General features: G+C 44.5%; 1 protein-coding gene across 6 annotated transcripts; it reads right to left on the minus strand.

Moving 5' to 3' along the window:
• Positions 1-222: 222 nt before the first annotated feature.
• LOC148777924 (uncharacterized) lies at positions 223-12,579 on the minus strand. 6 transcript variants are annotated; one of them, XR_016037476.1, is made up of 5 exons: positions 12,444-12,544; positions 9,285-9,305; positions 7,443-7,599; positions 6,447-6,585; positions 223-1,993 (listed from the first exon to the last, which is right to left on the minus strand). XR_016037476.1 is itself a non-coding variant. In XM_088836510.1 (5 exons), exons 1-4 carry the CDS (start codon positions 12,510-12,512, stop codon positions 2,137-2,139), a joined length of 297 nt encoding a protein of 98 aa, XP_088692636.1. In that variant the 5' UTR covers positions 12,513-12,544; the 3' UTR covers positions 223-1,993; positions 2,092-2,136. The 6 variants fall into 6 exon arrangements, 3 of the variants coding, with proteins under 3 accessions (XP_088692636.1, XP_088692635.1, XP_088692637.1); XR_016037478.1 differs by lacking the exon at positions 6,447-6,585 and adding an exon at positions 9,871-9,930 and having other exon boundaries at positions 12,444-12,540; XM_088836510.1 differs by lacking the exon at positions 6,447-6,585 and adding an exon at positions 2,092-2,186.
• Positions 12,580-17,324: the final 4,745 nt, after the last annotated feature.

The following is a 17,324-nucleotide window of genomic DNA, read 5'->3' on the forward strand; positions in this document are numbered from 1 at the left end:
AATCGCACACATAGCCAGTCTTGTTAATGACACCTCCCGAAGACGTTCCCAAGTGATGAATGTTTCCCGTGCCCACTCTTGTCAGTCCTTAACAGACCAGCTTTGAGACAAAGGTCCAACTTCCACTCAGTCCAAGAAACTCCGTAACACCAAAATCCCAACAGGTATATGCCTGAATGATACCCAGTCGTGTCATCGGGGTACACGCATTTCTAGTTAGTCTTAGAAAATAGGCTAAAAATGCTATCCATTATTAGTTTCAAAGATTTTGTGGCCACCAATTTCATAGCTTGGAAATACTAAAAAATATTACATATGGACACGTATATGTGGAATCTGGAAAGACAGTACAGGTAAACCTATTTGCAAGGCAGGAATAGAGGCATAGATTTTAAAAAAGAACATGTGGGTGTGGAGACAGGAAGGGAAGGGGTGGATTGGAAGATGGAGATCAACATACATACATGTGTAAAGCACATGGCTAGTGGGAACCTGCTGCACAGCACAGAAAGCTTTGTTTGCGAGGTGCTCTATGATGACCGAGAGGGGTGGGCTGGAGGCGGGGAAGGAGGGAGGTCCAAGAGGGAGGGGACGTATGTATGTGTTCACTCTGTTGCACAGCAGAAACTAACACAGCATTGTAAAGAAACTAAGTAAGTAAGTAATTGTTAGTCACTCAGTCGTGCCCGACTCTTGCCGACCCCATGGACTGCAGCCCACCAGGCTCCTCCATCCATGAGATTTTCCAGGCCAGGATACTGGAGTGGGTTGCCATTTCCTTCTCCTTAGGATCTTCCCAACCCAGGGATCAAACCTGTGTCCTGCACTGCAAGCGGATTCTTTACCGACTGAGCTACAAGGGAAGCCCAACTAAACCTCAATTCAAATTTAAAAAAGAGAGAGAGAAATTGCAGCTCTTAATAACAAGGGATGGCTGAGCCTCCTTGCATGACCTGGACACCAGGGTTGTGCCTGACAACCAGGCATATACATGCAAGGTCATGGCCCTGGGCAGCACACTTGGAGCCAGGGACTCCCCTATCGCCCTGGCGACCACTCCAGTTTCCGCCATGGGGACCACATTCCAGAGGTGGGGATATAGAATCAAAAGTGGGGAGCAGGCCCACAAGGCAATGTCAGAGCCAGGAGGGCTTCAAGGTCATGGTAAAGGGGTTGAGCTTTATCCTAAGCAGCAAAGCAGAGAGGGCTCCTGGGCAATCACCCGCAGCTCAGGTGAGCAGTTCACCTTTGAGGTTTGGCCTGTGGGACAGCAGAGCCACAATCCCATCTTGAAGGGCAGGATGGAGAATCGGATCAGGCCTGCAGACAGGATCCTGGCATCCAACAGCAAAGATGAGGGCCTAGAATATACTAGAATAGAAGTCAGGTTTATTCTATTATAAATTCTAGAATATATTTATACTCGATATATATTCTAGTATATTCTAGAATATACTACAATAAAGTCTAGTGGCTCAGATGATAAAGAATCTGCATCTAGTGCAGGAGACCCCAGGTTCCATCCCTGGATCAGGAAGATCCCCTGGAGAATGGAATGGCTACCCACTCCAGTATTCTTGCTTGGAGAATCCCCTGGACAGAGGAGCTTTGCGGGCTACTGTCCATGGGGTCTCAAAGCGACAGATGCAGTTTTGGCTAGAACTCAGAGGAAAGAACAATCCAGTAGGTCTGAGAAGGGTTCATGAAGAATTCCACAGCTAAGCAATCTTTAAGGAGGTCACCGAACGAGGAATAGGGGCTGACTTTTCAGGTAGACAGCAGAGCCCGGGTAGCAGGCACAGAAGTGAGGCTCCAGGGCTGGTGGGGTGGGGCGTGGTGCGCGGGCAGTGGGCACACTGGTAAGTTGTGATGGGCTCCTGCAGCTCGGGAATGAAGGATGGTCCGATCACTGGTGATGTTCAGAAGGAGTCACACTTGGAGTGTAGAGACACACGTCTGGACGCCACGCTGCAACACTCTACCACGGGGATACCTGAGGGAGAGAGGGTGCCGCAGAGGAAGCGGTTCAGAATCTGCCCCTGAGACTTCCCATGGGTCTCTCTCTTGGGTTCCCTGGAACCTCAAGCTTACCTCTTCCACACTGCACAGCCTACCACGCTCGCTCTGTGTTTCTGTTTATTGTTTCCCGGTGTGAGCATCCAGCTCTCTTTCTAGGATACTCAAGCCTAGAGACCAATTGAATTTATTTTATTAATTTATTTAGTTGGCTGCGCCAGGTTTCAGTTGTGCGTGCCGGATTTTTAGTTTTTGCATGCAGACTCTTAGTTGTGACATGTGCGATCTAGTTCCCTGATCACTGATCGAACTCAGGTCTCCTGTGTTGGATGCAGAGTCTTAGCCACTGGATCACCAGCGAAGTCCCAAGACCAGTTAGATTTAAACAAACAGAAAACTCTGCAAATCACCTCTAGTCCAATCACCCCACAAATAAGCTCTGTAAACCACTCGGTGAATGGCCTTTGGGCAATTTTTCCTATGTGTTCCTTTGTGTGTGGTGTCTGCAGTCAAAATTAGCTTCAAAATATACATGTCCTTTTACAGCCTGATTTTTTCAACTCACAATGTTTATATTGGAACTGTATGCCAACATTCACTCATATCCACCTATACCGTAGCATTTAGCAGCTGCCTGGTGTTTCACAGCATAGTTTTGGTCACCAATCTGTGGCCTCTGAAATATTAGGTTGTTTCAAATAGTTCATTTTTATAAATAAGGTACAGTGAGTACCCCTGTATGCATACCTTTTCACATTTGTCTAAATATTTTTTCGGATACATCCCCAGAAGTGAATTTTTTCATTAAAGATATATACAATTAAGGACTTAGAACATAATGCTAAATTATTCTTTGGAAAGTTTATCTCTGTTGAGCAGTATCTGAAGGTGCCCATTTACCCCACAGTCTAGCAACACTGGGAATTCTGAATTCTTTTCTTCCAAGCTGATAAGCAAACCATGGGATTTAGTTATTATTTTATGGTGAACTCTGGTGTTTTGTTTTGTTTTTTGCTATGGATGGGCATCTCTTGGACTGCAAGGAATTAAACGAGTCAATCCTGAAGGAAATCAACCCTGAATATTCATGGGAGGGACTGATGCTGATGCTGAAGCTCCAATGCTTTGGCCACCTGAAGCAAAGAGCCGACTCACTGGAAAAGATTCTGATGCTGGGAAAGACTGAGGGCAGGAGGAGAAGGGGACGACAGAGGATGAGATGGTTGAGTGGTATCACCGACTCAATGAACATGAGTTGGAGCAAACCCTGGGAGATGGTGAAGGACAAGGAAGTCTGGAGTACTGCCGTCCATGGGGTCTCCAAGAGTCAACCACGACTGAAAGACTGAGCAATAACAAACTCCTTCATGTGTTAATTGTTCATTTAAATTTTTTTCCTTTTGAAAATGCCCAACTCTCTGCCTATATTTCTATTGGAGTGTTTGCCTTTATTTTCTTAATGATAAATAAAAAGATTTTTAAAAAATAAACTTCTGTCATTTACGCGGCAAACAAAACTCATTCCAGTTTGTCTTTGACACGCTAACATTGTTTATGGCATTTTAAACTATTCAGAATCTGTTTCGTGTGATGCAGTCATATTTAGCCCCCGTCTCTTTTATGGTTCCTGCCTTCGGGGTCAGGCTTGAGCGTCCATCCCCACCCTGTGATTAGGTCAATGTAAACCAGATGTCAGTGCAGTCAGCCCAGCAGTGGCGACTGCAGCCACAGGCTCCGTGTGGAGGAAGCTCAGTCCATTCATTGGTTTCCCCAATAAATCCACTCACACCAATTGTTGTGGTGGAGGCTGGCAGAGGGCAGGGAGGGAGGTTTCAGGAGGAAGGAAACATCACCATTAAGTGCAAAGCATCACACCATCTTTTTCTGTTTTGCCAAATCTCCCTTTAATTTCTCTGTCTAGTGAGCACACAACGTTCTTTTATTATGTAAAGCAAGCAATGAACCATCTTTTGATAGGTAAGCATTCTTCGAGGGTCCTGACCTGTACCCCAAGAAGCTTATCAAACATTTCTGCCTGCAGGACTTCCTGGTGGTCCCATGGTTAAGAACCCGCCTTCCAAAGCAGGGGAAGCATGTTCAAACTCTGTTCAGGGAACTTAGATCCCACATGTATGGGAGCAACTAAGTCACAATTAAGCCCACTCACGTCAACTAGAGAGTTCAGGCACCACAACAAAAATCCCACAACTAAGACCCAATCCAGCCGAATTAAAACAAAACAAACAAAAATTCTTCCAACCAAGTGTGCTGCTGTCTTCTGAAACAATTTGGTGAATACATTTTTCTCCAATTCATAAATTACACAAAAAAATCCAATTACATAAATCTGTTACCATATTTTCTTGTAGTGGTTGCTGCTGCTGCTGCTGCTGCTGCTGCTAAGTCACTTCAGTAATATAGTTTAATACTTAATATTTGAATATTTATGCTATTTGGAAATTATTTTGTGTCTAGAGCATAAAACTATAAGATAACTATTAAAATTCTTGTCTCCATCCACAAAAATCATCACTAGACGGGGAGCTGTAGAGGGTAGCAGATGCGTTTGCTTCTCTTTGTATCCTCGGTTCTTTTCACCGTGTCTGATGCACGCATACATGTGTGCTCAGTCACTCAGTCGTGTCCGACTCTGTGTGACCCCATGGACTGTAGCCCACCAGGCTCCTCTGTCCATGGGATTCTCCAGGCAAGAATACTGGAGTGGGTTGCCATGCCCTCCTCCAGGGGATCTTCCTGACCCAGGGATTGAACCTGCGTCTCCTGTGGCTCCTCATTGCAGGCAAAATTCTTTACTGCTGAGCCACCGGGGAAGCCTGTCTGATTCACAGTAGGTGTTTAATAAATACATATTGAATGAATAGGGAAGGTGCAATGAAAAGTTGTTGAGACCAAATTTTTCTTTCTGAAATTGAAATGAGGCTTGCCCTCTCGAGATGAAACTCAAGAACTCTTTCTCCACTTAACTGATTGGAATTTTCCAATCAGTTGTTTATAGTGCCCTGGAGGAGAAGAATCATCGCAGCTGCCCTGGATCTTTTTCCCCTTCATTGGTAACTGCACCTTGATTTCCGTTTGTGAGCAGAGCCAGCTGTTTTGGGGCAACCAGAACACTGCGTGACTATGGCCATGTCACTGGTTCAGGGGCAGGCTTGTGACTCAAGCCAGACCAAAGAGAGGTTCCCCAGGGCTTTTGATGGAATTTTCATGAGAGAGATGCCCTCTTCACCTGGGAATGGTAGTGGGGAGGTCAATATGCTAAACTGGTATCAGTGTGGAAGGACATTGTACAGTGACCACCTCTGCCAAACTGGAAAAATAAAGCAACGTCGAGGAAGGTAAAACTGGGAGATAAAGAAAGGCTGATTTTTAGAAAGTGCATTTGAAAATGCACTGGCTCTTGTCTGCATATTTTATTTGTGATAGTAAATATTCTTCTCTTAGTTTTAAGTCAACTTGTTGGATTTCTGTCCCTTGAGCCCCAAATATTGTTCACAGTCTCAACTAAAGTATAAACCTTGCTTCAGAGACCTGGGCTTGTTAACACAAAGATCTCAAAATGGTGGATAGTTCTGGCCCTGGTCATCCTTATGAGCTTCCTGGACTAGCTAGAATCCTTAAATAAGCATCTTCTTGGAATGGAGCAATAACTGTTGTTGATGGAGTCTCTACTTGGTATTGTGAATACATTCATTATCCCTATTCTTTGCAACAATTATCGATGCTAAAGGAAATCAACCCTGAACATTCATTGGTAGGACTGATGCTGAAGCTCCAATATCTTAGCCACCTGATGCAAAGAGCCAACTCGTTGGAAAAGATCCTGATGCTGGGAAAGATTGAAGGCAGGAGGAGGAGCAGGTGACAGAGCATGAGATGGTTGGATGGTATCACTGACTCAGTGGACCTGAGTTTGAACAAACTGTTGCAAATAGTGAAGGACAGGGAAGCCTTCACGCTGCAGTCCATGGGGTCACAAAGAATCAGACACAACTGAGCAACCGAACAATAACAATGGAATGTTCCAGTCACACAGTAGTAACTGAGAGGCAGTTGTGTGGTGGTTGTGAGCATGGTCTCTGGAGTTAGAACATTTAGACCCAACTGTCTATTCCCACTACCTAATGGCCGCAAAACCTTGGAGAAGTTACTTTAACTGTCTGTGCCTTACTTTCCCTACCGATAAATGATAATAATAAAAGAACTGCGTTGTAGAGCTGCTCACAGGACTCAAGGAGAGATCACACAGTGACAAAGAATAGGGGCTGACCTTGAATAAGAACTCAACAGGAATGAGCTATTACCACTTCTTGGTGTAGGTGGGGCTGGAGGGGGCAATCAGAAGCCCACACCACTACGAAATACACGTGATCACTGGGATACTCCACAAGTAGTACTCAAATCACTTTCACCTAGGGTTGCCGGGCCCTGTTTTAGCCGGTGAATGTGAAGCCCAGCACATCCTCGCTTCTTTATCATCCTGAGGGTAGAACAGGAAGGATGCGAGGTTGAGACACTGCTATCTTCTCTGCTGAGTGGGGGAAGTTTGTCCTGCAGAGGAGAGACAAGGGAGAGTGTGTGTGTGTGTGAGTGTGTGTGTGTGAGAGAGAGACAGAGAGAGAGAAGAACTGGTAAGATGACTTGAGCTCAGAATCAACTCTTAAAAGGCACCTTGGTCCTTGTGCTTCTCATTTACAGAAGCCAATAAATCTCACTTTTCCTTAAGCAAAGTATGTAGGACCTCTGCTGAAACTGAAAAGATCCGACAGATACAGTCCCTCCAATTTTTAAAAGACTTTGTATTTTTTTGAAGGCTTGCTCTGAATTTTTTATGGGCTTTAGTACTCATTGGCGCACAGCGGCTCCACAGTGTTGGGTGAGTCTCTGCTGTGCAGCAAAGTGAGTCAGCTGTAGTATACATGCAGTCCCTCTTTTCTGGTTCTCCTTCCCATTTAAGTCACCACAGAGCGTTATCCTCCCGTCGCTCCTAAAGAATCGTATCTCTCAGCCGAAGCGGAAGGCAGGTTACTTTGCTCATTCAGCTGTTCTTGCATTCCTTCATTCGCTTTATGAAATCTCACTGGGTCTCTACCCTGTGCCCACATGACTTGTTTCTGCACTGACCGTGACATTAACCTGGTGGCCTCACTTGGTCATTATGAGTCCTTCTTCCTTCCTTTGTGAGAAAATGCTGAGTATTCCTAACTTCCAGGATTGTTTTGGTGACCAAACGAGACAGCGTTTGAAAACCGAAGTCTTCTGTAAGTATAAGTTGATAGCTCTATGTTCTACAAACCTGAGCAGAGACTACAACGTCTACACTATTGTGAATGCTGATTTTACTGCTCCTTTGGGAAGCAGGTAAGATATAATGGTTAGTTATAACGTCTTTGGTAAATTAGACTTACCACCAGGATGCCATATGTGAAAGCGCAGAGTGGAACGTGGTGATAAGCATGTAACTGTGAAGTTGTCTATTGATTTCGTGAGTTTTTTCACAGGTTTTCTTTTGCCTTGCAGAAATTCTTTCAAATGCAGAGTGAAACAATAGGAGTACATTTCTTCCTGCCATAAATAAGATAGAACAGGGTAAGCCTAATTGTAAATTCAAAAATGGAGTTTTTAAACACTCACTACGTGCTAGGTAAGCATGTGCTAAGGACTCTGTGATTTTCTCTGCAAAATTTTACACTCCCTATAAGTTTTCCTCATTTTATAGCTGAGAAAATTGAGGTTCAGAGAAGTTGCTGCTCTGCTCTAGTCCCAAACCTTAGCGCTAGTGGATGAAAGGGCAAGTCTAGAGTAAGTCTGATTTTCTTAATGAGTATTTCTCAGGGAGCTTTTATAGAATGTGCTGTGTCTGAGGCTGGTATTTTAGAGTAGGTAGAACTTGGAAAGGTGGGAGGGAGTCGTGTGATCATCAGGTGGAGTAAAGAACGTGAATGTGAAACAGACCAGGGGATAGATTGTTTACAGTAAAACTCAGATTAAACACATCCTTTAGGGACAGACTGTGGAAGACTTTGAGTGACAGGGATGAGTCGAAGTTTATTTCATAGACAATGGGGAAAAACAGAAAGTTAAAGCCAAGAAATGGCACCTTCAAGATGCTACCTAAGTTGGCCGCTCTGCCTGCCATGTGCAGAGCAGACAAGAGCCCTGACATATATACTCTGCCATATGTAAAATAGAAGGCTAGAGGGAAGCTGCTATAGCACAGGGAGCCCAGCTCTGTGATGACCTAGAAGGGTGGATTGGGAGTGGGGGAGGCTCAAGAGAGAGGGGAGGCTGTAGTTATGGCTGATTCTCATTGCTGTATGGAAGAAAGCAACACAACCCTATAAAGTAATTATCCTCCAATTGAATTTTTTTTTTTAAAAAAGAGAATGATCTGAGGGTCAGAGAGACTGCCTAGGAGACCACCCCAGCTCTGAAACAAGGCAGACTTCACGTCTGCCAGTGAAACATGAAGAGGAAATTTGATTGTCGACACCAAGGAGACATCTCTCTGATGACCTAATTGAGATGTTTGGGTTTTGTTCCTTGGTTTTGTTTATTTTTGCTGAGCATCAACACTGGCTTAACGTCTAATAAAGCATGTGATTGCCTTTACGATTCTGCAAACACATAGGCAGAGGAAAGGCAACCCTCCCTGCAGCTTCTGGAGATCTCCCCCTCCAAGGACTCTCTCTCCTTGCCAAGAATGTGAGGTTGGAGCCAGCCAGTTCTGGCAAGCTCCCCTTCTTCCTCCTGCAGTCCAACTCCCACCAAGTCTCTCACCCGGAGCCCAGCACGCTCCACCCAAAGTCAGGAAACCTGCCAACGCCTCCCAGCCTCCGATCGGAGCCCCCTCTCTCCCAGTTCAACAAGTTTGGCCTCCTGGCCAAAAACTGAATGTTTTGGACTTTGAAGAAAACATGCTCTGTTTTCCCCTGATGGCATCTCCGGGGCGGAGGGAAATAGACTGGCCTTTGTTCCTTTGTCCACGAGAGGAGATTATGGGAGGTCCCCAAAGCTGGGGCAGGGGTAGTGCGGGGAGGTGAGGTCTGGGCAGTGGATTCAGCATAAGGCCTGCATTGTCCCTTGGGCTTCTTCGAGAAACAAAACTCTTCAATTACTAAACTGCCCACTTGGGCTCAGAGCCAGGCTGACCCGATTACCTAGCACTTTTTTTTTTTCATGAATGTCCTTCTCTTCCAGGTTCTTCTTGGCCTTTGAATATAGCTATCATATTGATATGCAGAGCTCACCTTCCTCACGTGAGATGTTTCCTGAAATAAAAAAGAAAAGCCTAAGAACCTCAAGGGTCTCAGGCTGTATCTGTAGGCAGCACTCTTAATGACCGGACTGGGTCCGGCAAACAATTATGAAATACCAGCTATGGGGTCCACTCAGTATTGGACATCACTTGAATTTGAACCTAGGAACCACCTACCTCTAAACTCCACATTCTCCCTGCTAACACCCTATTTTTTGGTTTTATTTTTTATTGAGCAGTGAAGTCTCACTTTCAAATAAAATCATACATAGAGTGCAAATATGAAAATTATATTGAAAACTCGAAGTGACGTGTAGGCATAAATGTCTATTTGATTACACTCAGAACCTATGTTTAAAACACAATGAAACCACTTATGGACATGGGGAGAGGGGAGGAGAGGGTGAGATGTATGGAAAAGTAACATGGAAACTTATATTACCATATATAAATAGATAGCCAATGGGAATTTGATGTACTGCTCAGGAAACTCAAACAGGGGCTCTGTATCAACCTAGAGGGGTGGGATGGGGAGGGTGATGGGAGGGAGGTTCAAAAAGGAGGGGATATATGTGTACCTATGGCTGATTCGTGTTGAGGTTTGACAGAAAACAGCAAAATTCTGTAAAGCAATTATCCTTCAATAAAAAAAAAGAAAACAAAAACAATGAGTCACTGCTAATTTACACAAGCAAACTACAGTTGAGGGCACAGACAACAGTTCCAGTTTTCTGTAAGTTTCAGAATGGCATGTATGTTTGAATTTTATTTTGGTTGCACAGAATTGGATAAATTTCTTTTCCACACAGATTCATAGATGCAAAGAGCTGGCAGTTGCTAAGGAGCTCATCTTGGAGAGTCAGCATCTTCGGTCTTCAGTAAAACTAGTCCACATATTACAAAACTGCATTGTTACTAATATTTAGCTATGGGATTTCAGCCAGAGGTTAAGACTTTACCTTCCAATTCTGGGGGGTGCAGGTTGGATCCCTGGTCAGGGGGAACTAAGATCCCACATGTCTCATGGCAAAAAAAAAAAACCCATAAAACAGAATCAATATTGTAACAAATTCAATAAAGCCATTAAAAATGGTTGACATCAAAAAGTCTTTTTTAAAAAAGCTTGACTGTGACTCCACACTCTTTATCTTCACTGTCTGATTCACATCAGTAGCTCTTAAAACAGACAGTCATCTGAGAAAGTACCTGTTGGGATTGTTGTCATAACACCAGGTCCAACAGTTCAATTTCCCTCCCCCAGCACTTACTTAGGCACTTAAGGAGTACTGTGGAAGAGCTCATATGCATAAAATTTTACGTGAGAGGGCCCTGATAGAGCCTGAGTTTAGAGGGAAAAAAAAGGAAGAAAAGACACAAACGTAAAACAAGAGCCTTTCCAAGTCAATGCTACATTTCAAAAGCATTCAAAGACACACATTTTAAGCTATCAAGAAAGATTTACTATAGGCTTCCCCAAAGTTAGATAATCTGGCCACTCAAAGTATCTCATTGATGGCCTCCATCATCAGTGAGTTAAAATGTGGTCTGTAAGGCACTTACATGTGTGTTGTTTTATATAGACAGTAACAGCGATTTCAAATTGTGTTAGAAAAATAATTTAAAAGAGACACAGATGTATAGAACAGTCTTTGGGACTCTATGGGAGAGGGTGAGGGTGGGATGATTTGGGAGAATGGCATTGAAACACGTATGTTGTCATATGTGAAATGAATCACTAGTTCAGGGTCAATGCATGTTATAGGATGCTCGGGGCTGGCATGCGGGGATGACCCAGAGGGAGGATAAAGGGAGGAGGGAAGTGGGAGGGGGGTTCAGGAGGGGGAACTTATGTAAACCCGGGGCGAATTCATGTCAATGTATGGCAAAACCAACCAATATAATATTGTAAAATAATTTGCCTCCAATAAAAAATAAATTAATTACCAAAAAAAAAAATCCAAAAAAAAAATAAATAAAGTACAGGTAAAATACAAAAAAAAAAGAAAAAGAAAAAGAATTTAAAAATACTCCAGGAATTCCTGAAGTATTTTTTTTTAAGTCGCTCAGTCGTGCCGGACTCTGCGACCCCATGGACCATAGCCCACCAGGTTCCTCTGTCTGGATTCTCCAGACAAGAATACTGGAGTGGGTTGCCATTTCCTCCTCCAGGGGATCTTCCGGACCCAGGGATCGAACCCATGTCTCCCGTGTTGCAGGCAGACGCTTTAAGCTCTGAACCACCAGAGAAGCCACTTTCACTTTCACTTTCACCCTGTGATTACATGTAGCTGACCATCAGCACATACATAGATGCAACCGGATACTGCTTAGCCATAAAAAGAAATGAAACCGATCCATCTGCAGAGATATGGATGAACCTAAAGTCTGCAACACAGAGTGAAGTAAATCACAAAGAGAAAAGCAAACATCATATATTGAGGCATGAATGTGGAATCCAGGAAAATGGTACAGATGAACCTATTTTCAGGGCAGGAGCAGAGGCACAGGTGTAGAGAAGGCACACGTGGACACAGGGTCGGGGTAAAGAGGAGGAATGAATTGGGAGGTTGGGATTAATGCATGTGCCCTACCATGTAAAACCGACAGCTAGTGGGAACCTGCTGTATGGCACCGGGAGCTCAGCTCGGGTCGCTGTGATGGCCTGGGTGGACAGGATGAGGGTTGGGAGGTGGGAGGGACTTCCGAGAGGGCGGGGATACGCACAGTCTCATACAGCAGAAACTAACACAACTTGGTAAGGCACCTATATTGTTGTTGGAAGTGGTTGCTAAGATACATCCAACTCTTGAGTTTGGGTAGGCTCCAGGAGTTGGTGATGGACAGGAAGGCCTGGCGTGCTGCAGTTCATGGGGTCGCAAAGAGTCGGACACGACTGAGCAACTGAACTGAACTGAACTGAACTTTGTGATCCCATGGACTATAGATCACCAGGCTCCTCTGTCTGCGAGATTTCCCAGGCAAGCATTTCCTTCTCTAGGGCATCTTTCCAACCCATGGATCAAACCCACATCTCCTGCATTACAGGTGAATTCTTTACCACTGAACCACCTGAGAAGCCCAAGATGACTATACCCCAATAAAAAATAAATTAAAAAAAAAAGACTTCATGAAGGCTGACCCTTCTCCTTACCTGACTCTCTTCTGTGAAACGACATGGGTGAGTGTGAGCAGAGGCGGATTTGCCAAGAAGGTGAGACATGTCTGCCTCAGGCCTCTCTCTTACAGGACTCTATTTCAAGGCACTCCTCCTGTCATCTGTCTTCTTGACAACTGCCAAAATAAGAATTTGTATTCTTTTCCCACGAGGGCCAGACAAACTGAGTAAGCCTCAGGCTTCAGGAGACCTGGCTCTGGGCCTGGTCATTGGTCACGAGGAGTGAAAGCCCTCTGACCTTGGTAGCCGTTCAAGTGAGTGTTTATTGAACACCTACAATGCAGCAGGCAATGTGAAGCTCTATTTACTCCGACTTGAAAGCAGAAAGAAGGAAAGGGAAAGATTATGGCTCTGCACCTCACCCTTACTTCTGCCCCAATTCTGATGCTCCCAAGGACCGGATCTGTTTAGATCCTGCTTTGTGCTACCAGAGATATGAAGCGACTCATGGGAAACACATCTGACAAAACTGTAAACCTCAAAAATAAAACCTGAGTCAGTGGAGACACCAAACCGAGCAGGAGCTTTGTGGATGCAGCCCGTCAAGTTGTTCCATCATCTAGGAGGGCGAATAGGAAACCTCAAAGCTGGCAGGAGTGGGAAGAGGGCTGCACGGAGAAGGAGTGTTAGGACCAGGATTGCCAGGGTGCATGATACTGGGCATCAGCCAGAAAGGTGACCCAGTTGTCGTTCAGCCAGTGAAGTCGTTATTGCCAAAATCTCGGCTTTCTCTGCCCACCGAAGTCAAATACAAAATAATGGAGATAGAGTTGGAGGAAATAGAAAGGTGGCTTTTATCCTCAGTCAGGGGCGGGGAGACACAATAGGCTCGAGCCTCAAGATCTGTGTCCCGCCTTCCCTGAGGAATCTGGAGGATCTTACAGAGGAGGGTGCACAGTCAGAGGCAGGTGATAAGGGACAAATTTGTGAGCATCTTGTATTCTTCCTCCTCTTGCACTGTTTCGAATGCAGTCATAGGCTGGCGTCTGGTAGCCCGGGCCATTGGGTCCACTGTCTTCTGTTTATTGCACTGCAGCTTTCTTTCTGAAATGTGAAAAGAGAAAAACTACAAGGGGTTGTCTGTAAACAGGCAGCTGTGAAGGTGATCACCAGATACAGGATGTGATGAAAAAGAGTTAAAGGATAATACACAGGTGGGGCCGTGGTAAAGAATTCACCTGCCGATGCAGGAGACTCAAGAGACACAGTTTCAATCCCTGGGTAGGAAAGATTCCCTGGAGAAGGAAATGGCAACCCACTCCAGTATTCTTGCATGGAAAATTCCAGAGGAGGAGGAGCCTGGCAGGCTACAGTCCATGGGGTCACAGAGTCAGACAGCACCGAGCATGCACGCACACATGCACAGGTATGGAACGCAGCTCATGCAGAGTTGGAGGGCGATAGGTGTAGGATGTAACTTACATTTCAGGTCAGTCTCTCGAAAAACAAACTACAGATTAGGAACAGTTAAAATCAAAAAGAGTAGGTACAGACTACAGACTAGGAATGGTTCAAGTGAAAAAAGAACCCAGCAAAGGGCAAGAGGGAAAACAAAAGAACTTTTCCCACCGCAACAAAGTAGTCAAGGGCAAGGCTTCTTGGGTCGCCGATACTCGCTATGGAACTTGGACTTCTCCTGTTGGAGCCTGGGAGACACTCAAGCATTGTGAGCATAGTGGTGACAATACTGGATTTATTGCTGACATGAGACAGCTCAAAACTGTGTGTGATGTGATTTTAGTTTGCTCAGAGACCCTCTGTCCCTCTTTTACGCATATTCCTGCATCCCGCTATCTTTTTGTTGTTCAGTCACTAAGTCTTGTCTGACTCTTTGCCCCTCCAAGCACACCAGGCTTCCCTGTCCTTCGCTATCTCCTGGAGTTTGCTCCGAATTATGTCCATCGAGTTGGTGATGCTATCCAACCATCTCATCCTCTGCTGCCCTCTTCTTCCTTTGCCTTCAATCTTTCACACTGGTTATCTCTCCTTTATGCTTCTACCTACACCACCTGGCATGAGAACTTTTTCTCTTAGCTTCCAAGGTGGTCACAAGACCCAAGATCCACCATCATTCTCTGTCTTTTGAGAATCTGAATGTTAAGTTAGACACACAGATATGGTGGCCAAGGCAGCAGTCAGAGCAAAGCTTTCTTGCAGCAGGCAGGGGAGAGAAGGTTCACCTGTTCTACTACCCAGACCCTCAGGGTTTCCCTGGTTCATATCTTTCCTAAGGTGTGGTTACTGATCCTTATTTCTGAGCGCTTCCCCAGTGTTCTTCAAATAGATTCATTTTGTGCCTAAGTTAAAGGACATTTCTATTATTTATTATCAACACTTGGCATATGTACCCGCAAATATAACCCTTGATTTCTCCCTTGCAAGTAGCTAATGACTGTACTTTCTATAGTCTATTACTTAGCTTTTATCACTTACTGATAAGCAATGGCTCTAGGCAGAAAAGACTGTGGATTTCTCTAAGTCATTTACATGTTAGTATGAATTATTGCTAACCCTTTAATTAAGGAGTATCTTGAAAGTGGTAAAAGACAATAGCTTGGAGGTTGGGGGAAGTATGTCACTGGGCAAAAAAAAGGAAACAGAGTTTCTAGAAAGCCCAATTAACAGATTTCAGAGTTTCTCTAATGTTAATCCCATCTTCCTCATATTCTCCTCTCTTATTTCTCCATTCTTGACAACCCCTGTTCTTTTCAAGACTTCTGGACATCTCTAAGAAATCCTAGAACCTGCTGATGGTGATGGTCACAAAGAGAGTACATTTCAGGTAAGTTAGACTCTTCCATGCACCAGGTATGTCTCTCACACGGAGCATGCTGTCTGCAGATGGATACTCCCAGCTACAGAAGACTTGCTGTTGCTCCCAATATTCAATTCTTGTGAGGGTTAGTGCTTGTCCAGAGCTGAGTCTGACTTCCTGCAAGGTTCACACACTGGCTCTAAGTTTTTTTCCTGAAACATGCCTGCTTCATCTATGATTACCTTACAAACAGTTGAAAATAGCCATCAAGGGAGCTTAAAGAATTCTCTGAGCAAAATATATCCGCACAAGACATATCTTTTCATTGCTGAGTAGCTCCTCATGCTGGATTATTTCCCCATCTTGTCGTTGTCTTTTTGGAAACATAAGCCCGGAGTTGGACACAGAGCAGACTCCAGATAAGGTTTAATCAGCGCAAAGGAAAGCACACAGATCACTTGCTTTGATCTGGAAATGCACACGCCTAGCTCTATTGCCTATTTTGTTAGTTTTCGAAACAGCTGATTTGTTGCAAGCTTGGCTTTTTTCACATGAGAAGCAATTATGAAACAGAAAGTAGACAGAACTAAGTCACAGAGGCTCATATGCTGTGCTCAGGTATTTTGATTCTTCCTTGTAGATGGTAGAAAGCATGTAGTCAATAGGTCTTGAATCTCTTAAAAGTTTTGTTTCTAGTTGAGTTTTTTGAACTAAAATACAGGCACTTCCATTTGCCCCAGTGTGTGCCCTAAATTGGGGGTTGCTCCTGTGGGTTTGACCCTGTAGGGTCTCCGTACGGTCTAGGGAAGGGTTGACTCATACTCTATACTGGCTTCCTCCATCCAAAGAGGTTTCCATTTCTTATTTTTAAGCATAGCTACATCATCCATGTGCTGTACTCTGCTCAGATGCTCCGTTGTGTCCAACTCTTTTGCAATTTCATGGACTGTAGTGTGCCAGGCTACAAAACTAAAGAACCTCTTGATGAAAATGAAAGAGGAGAGTGAAAAAGTTGGCTTAAAACTCAACATTCAGAAAACTAAGATCACGGCATCCAGACCCATCACTTCATGGCAAATAGATGGGGAAACAGTGGAAACAGTGGCTGACTTTATTTTGCGGGGGCTCCAAAATCACTGCAGATGTTGACTGCAGCCATGAATTTAAACGACGTTTACTCCTTGGAAATGGCAACCCACTCCAATATTCTTGCCTGGAGAATCCCATGGATGGAGGAGCCTGGTTGGCTACAGTCCATGGGGTTGCAAAGAGTCGGACACGACTGAGCGACTTCACTTCACTTCACTTACTCCTTGGTAGGAAAGTTATGACCAACCTAGACAGCCTATTAAAAAGCAGAGACATTACTTTGCCAACAAAGGTCTGTCTAGTCAAGGCTATGGTTTTTCCAGTAGTCATGTATGGATGTGAGATTTGGACTATAAAGAAAGCTGAGCACAGAAGAATTGATGTTTTTGAACTGTGGTGTTGGAGAAATCTCTTAAGAGTCACTTGAACTGTGAAAAAATCCAATCAGTCCATTCTAAAGGAAATCAGTCCCGGGTGTTCACTGGAAGGACTGATGTTAAAGCTGAAATTCCAATAATTTGGCCACCTGATGCAAAGAGCTGACTCATTGGAAAAGACCCTGATGCTGGGAAAGATTGAAGGCCGGCAGAGAAGGGGATGACAGAGGATGAGATGGCCGGATGGCATCACTGACTCAATGGACGTGAGTTTGAGTAAACTCTGGGAGTTGGTGATGGACAGGGAGGCCTGGCGTGCTGCAGAGAGTCCATGGAGTCGCAAAGAGTTGGACGTAACTGAGTGACTGAGCTGGACTGAACTGAGCCTGCCAGGCTCCTCTGTCCATGGGATTCTCCCAGCAAGAATACTGGAAGGGGTTGCCATTTCCTATTCAACCAGGGGATCTTCCTGATGAAGGGATTGAACCCATATCTCCTGCATTGGCAGGTGAATTTTTTACCACTAGAACTACCTGGGAAGCCCCACAACATTCATGCATATATATTATTCATTCATTCATTCTATCCTTAACTTAAAAAAAGAAAACTTGAAATGGAAACTCTTGCATTTCTCCC

The sequence above is a fragment of the Moschus berezovskii genome, chromosome 5 (assembly GCF_049115385.1).
Source record: "Moschus berezovskii isolate FMDL1 chromosome 5, NW_MosBer_1.0, whole genome shotgun sequence".
Classification (NCBI taxonomy): domain Eukaryota; kingdom Metazoa; phylum Chordata; class Mammalia; order Artiodactyla; family Moschidae; genus Moschus; species Moschus berezovskii.

Bases quoted from the DNA above. Each gene is read 5' to 3' on its own strand.
- LOC148777924 (XM_088836509.1), bottom strand. From the start codon at position 12,512: ATGTCTCACCTTCTTGGCAAATCCGCCTCTGCTCACACTCACCCATGT. The intron at 7,600-9,284 runs GTGAGCTCTGCA...TATTTATGGCAG, and splicing joins AAACATCTCACGTGAGGAAG to GAAGAAATGTACTCCTATTG. The intron at 1,994-7,442 runs GTAAGTCTAATT...TCTCTCCCTCAG, and splicing joins TCACATATGGCATCCTGGTG to GTATCCCCGTGGTAGAGTGT.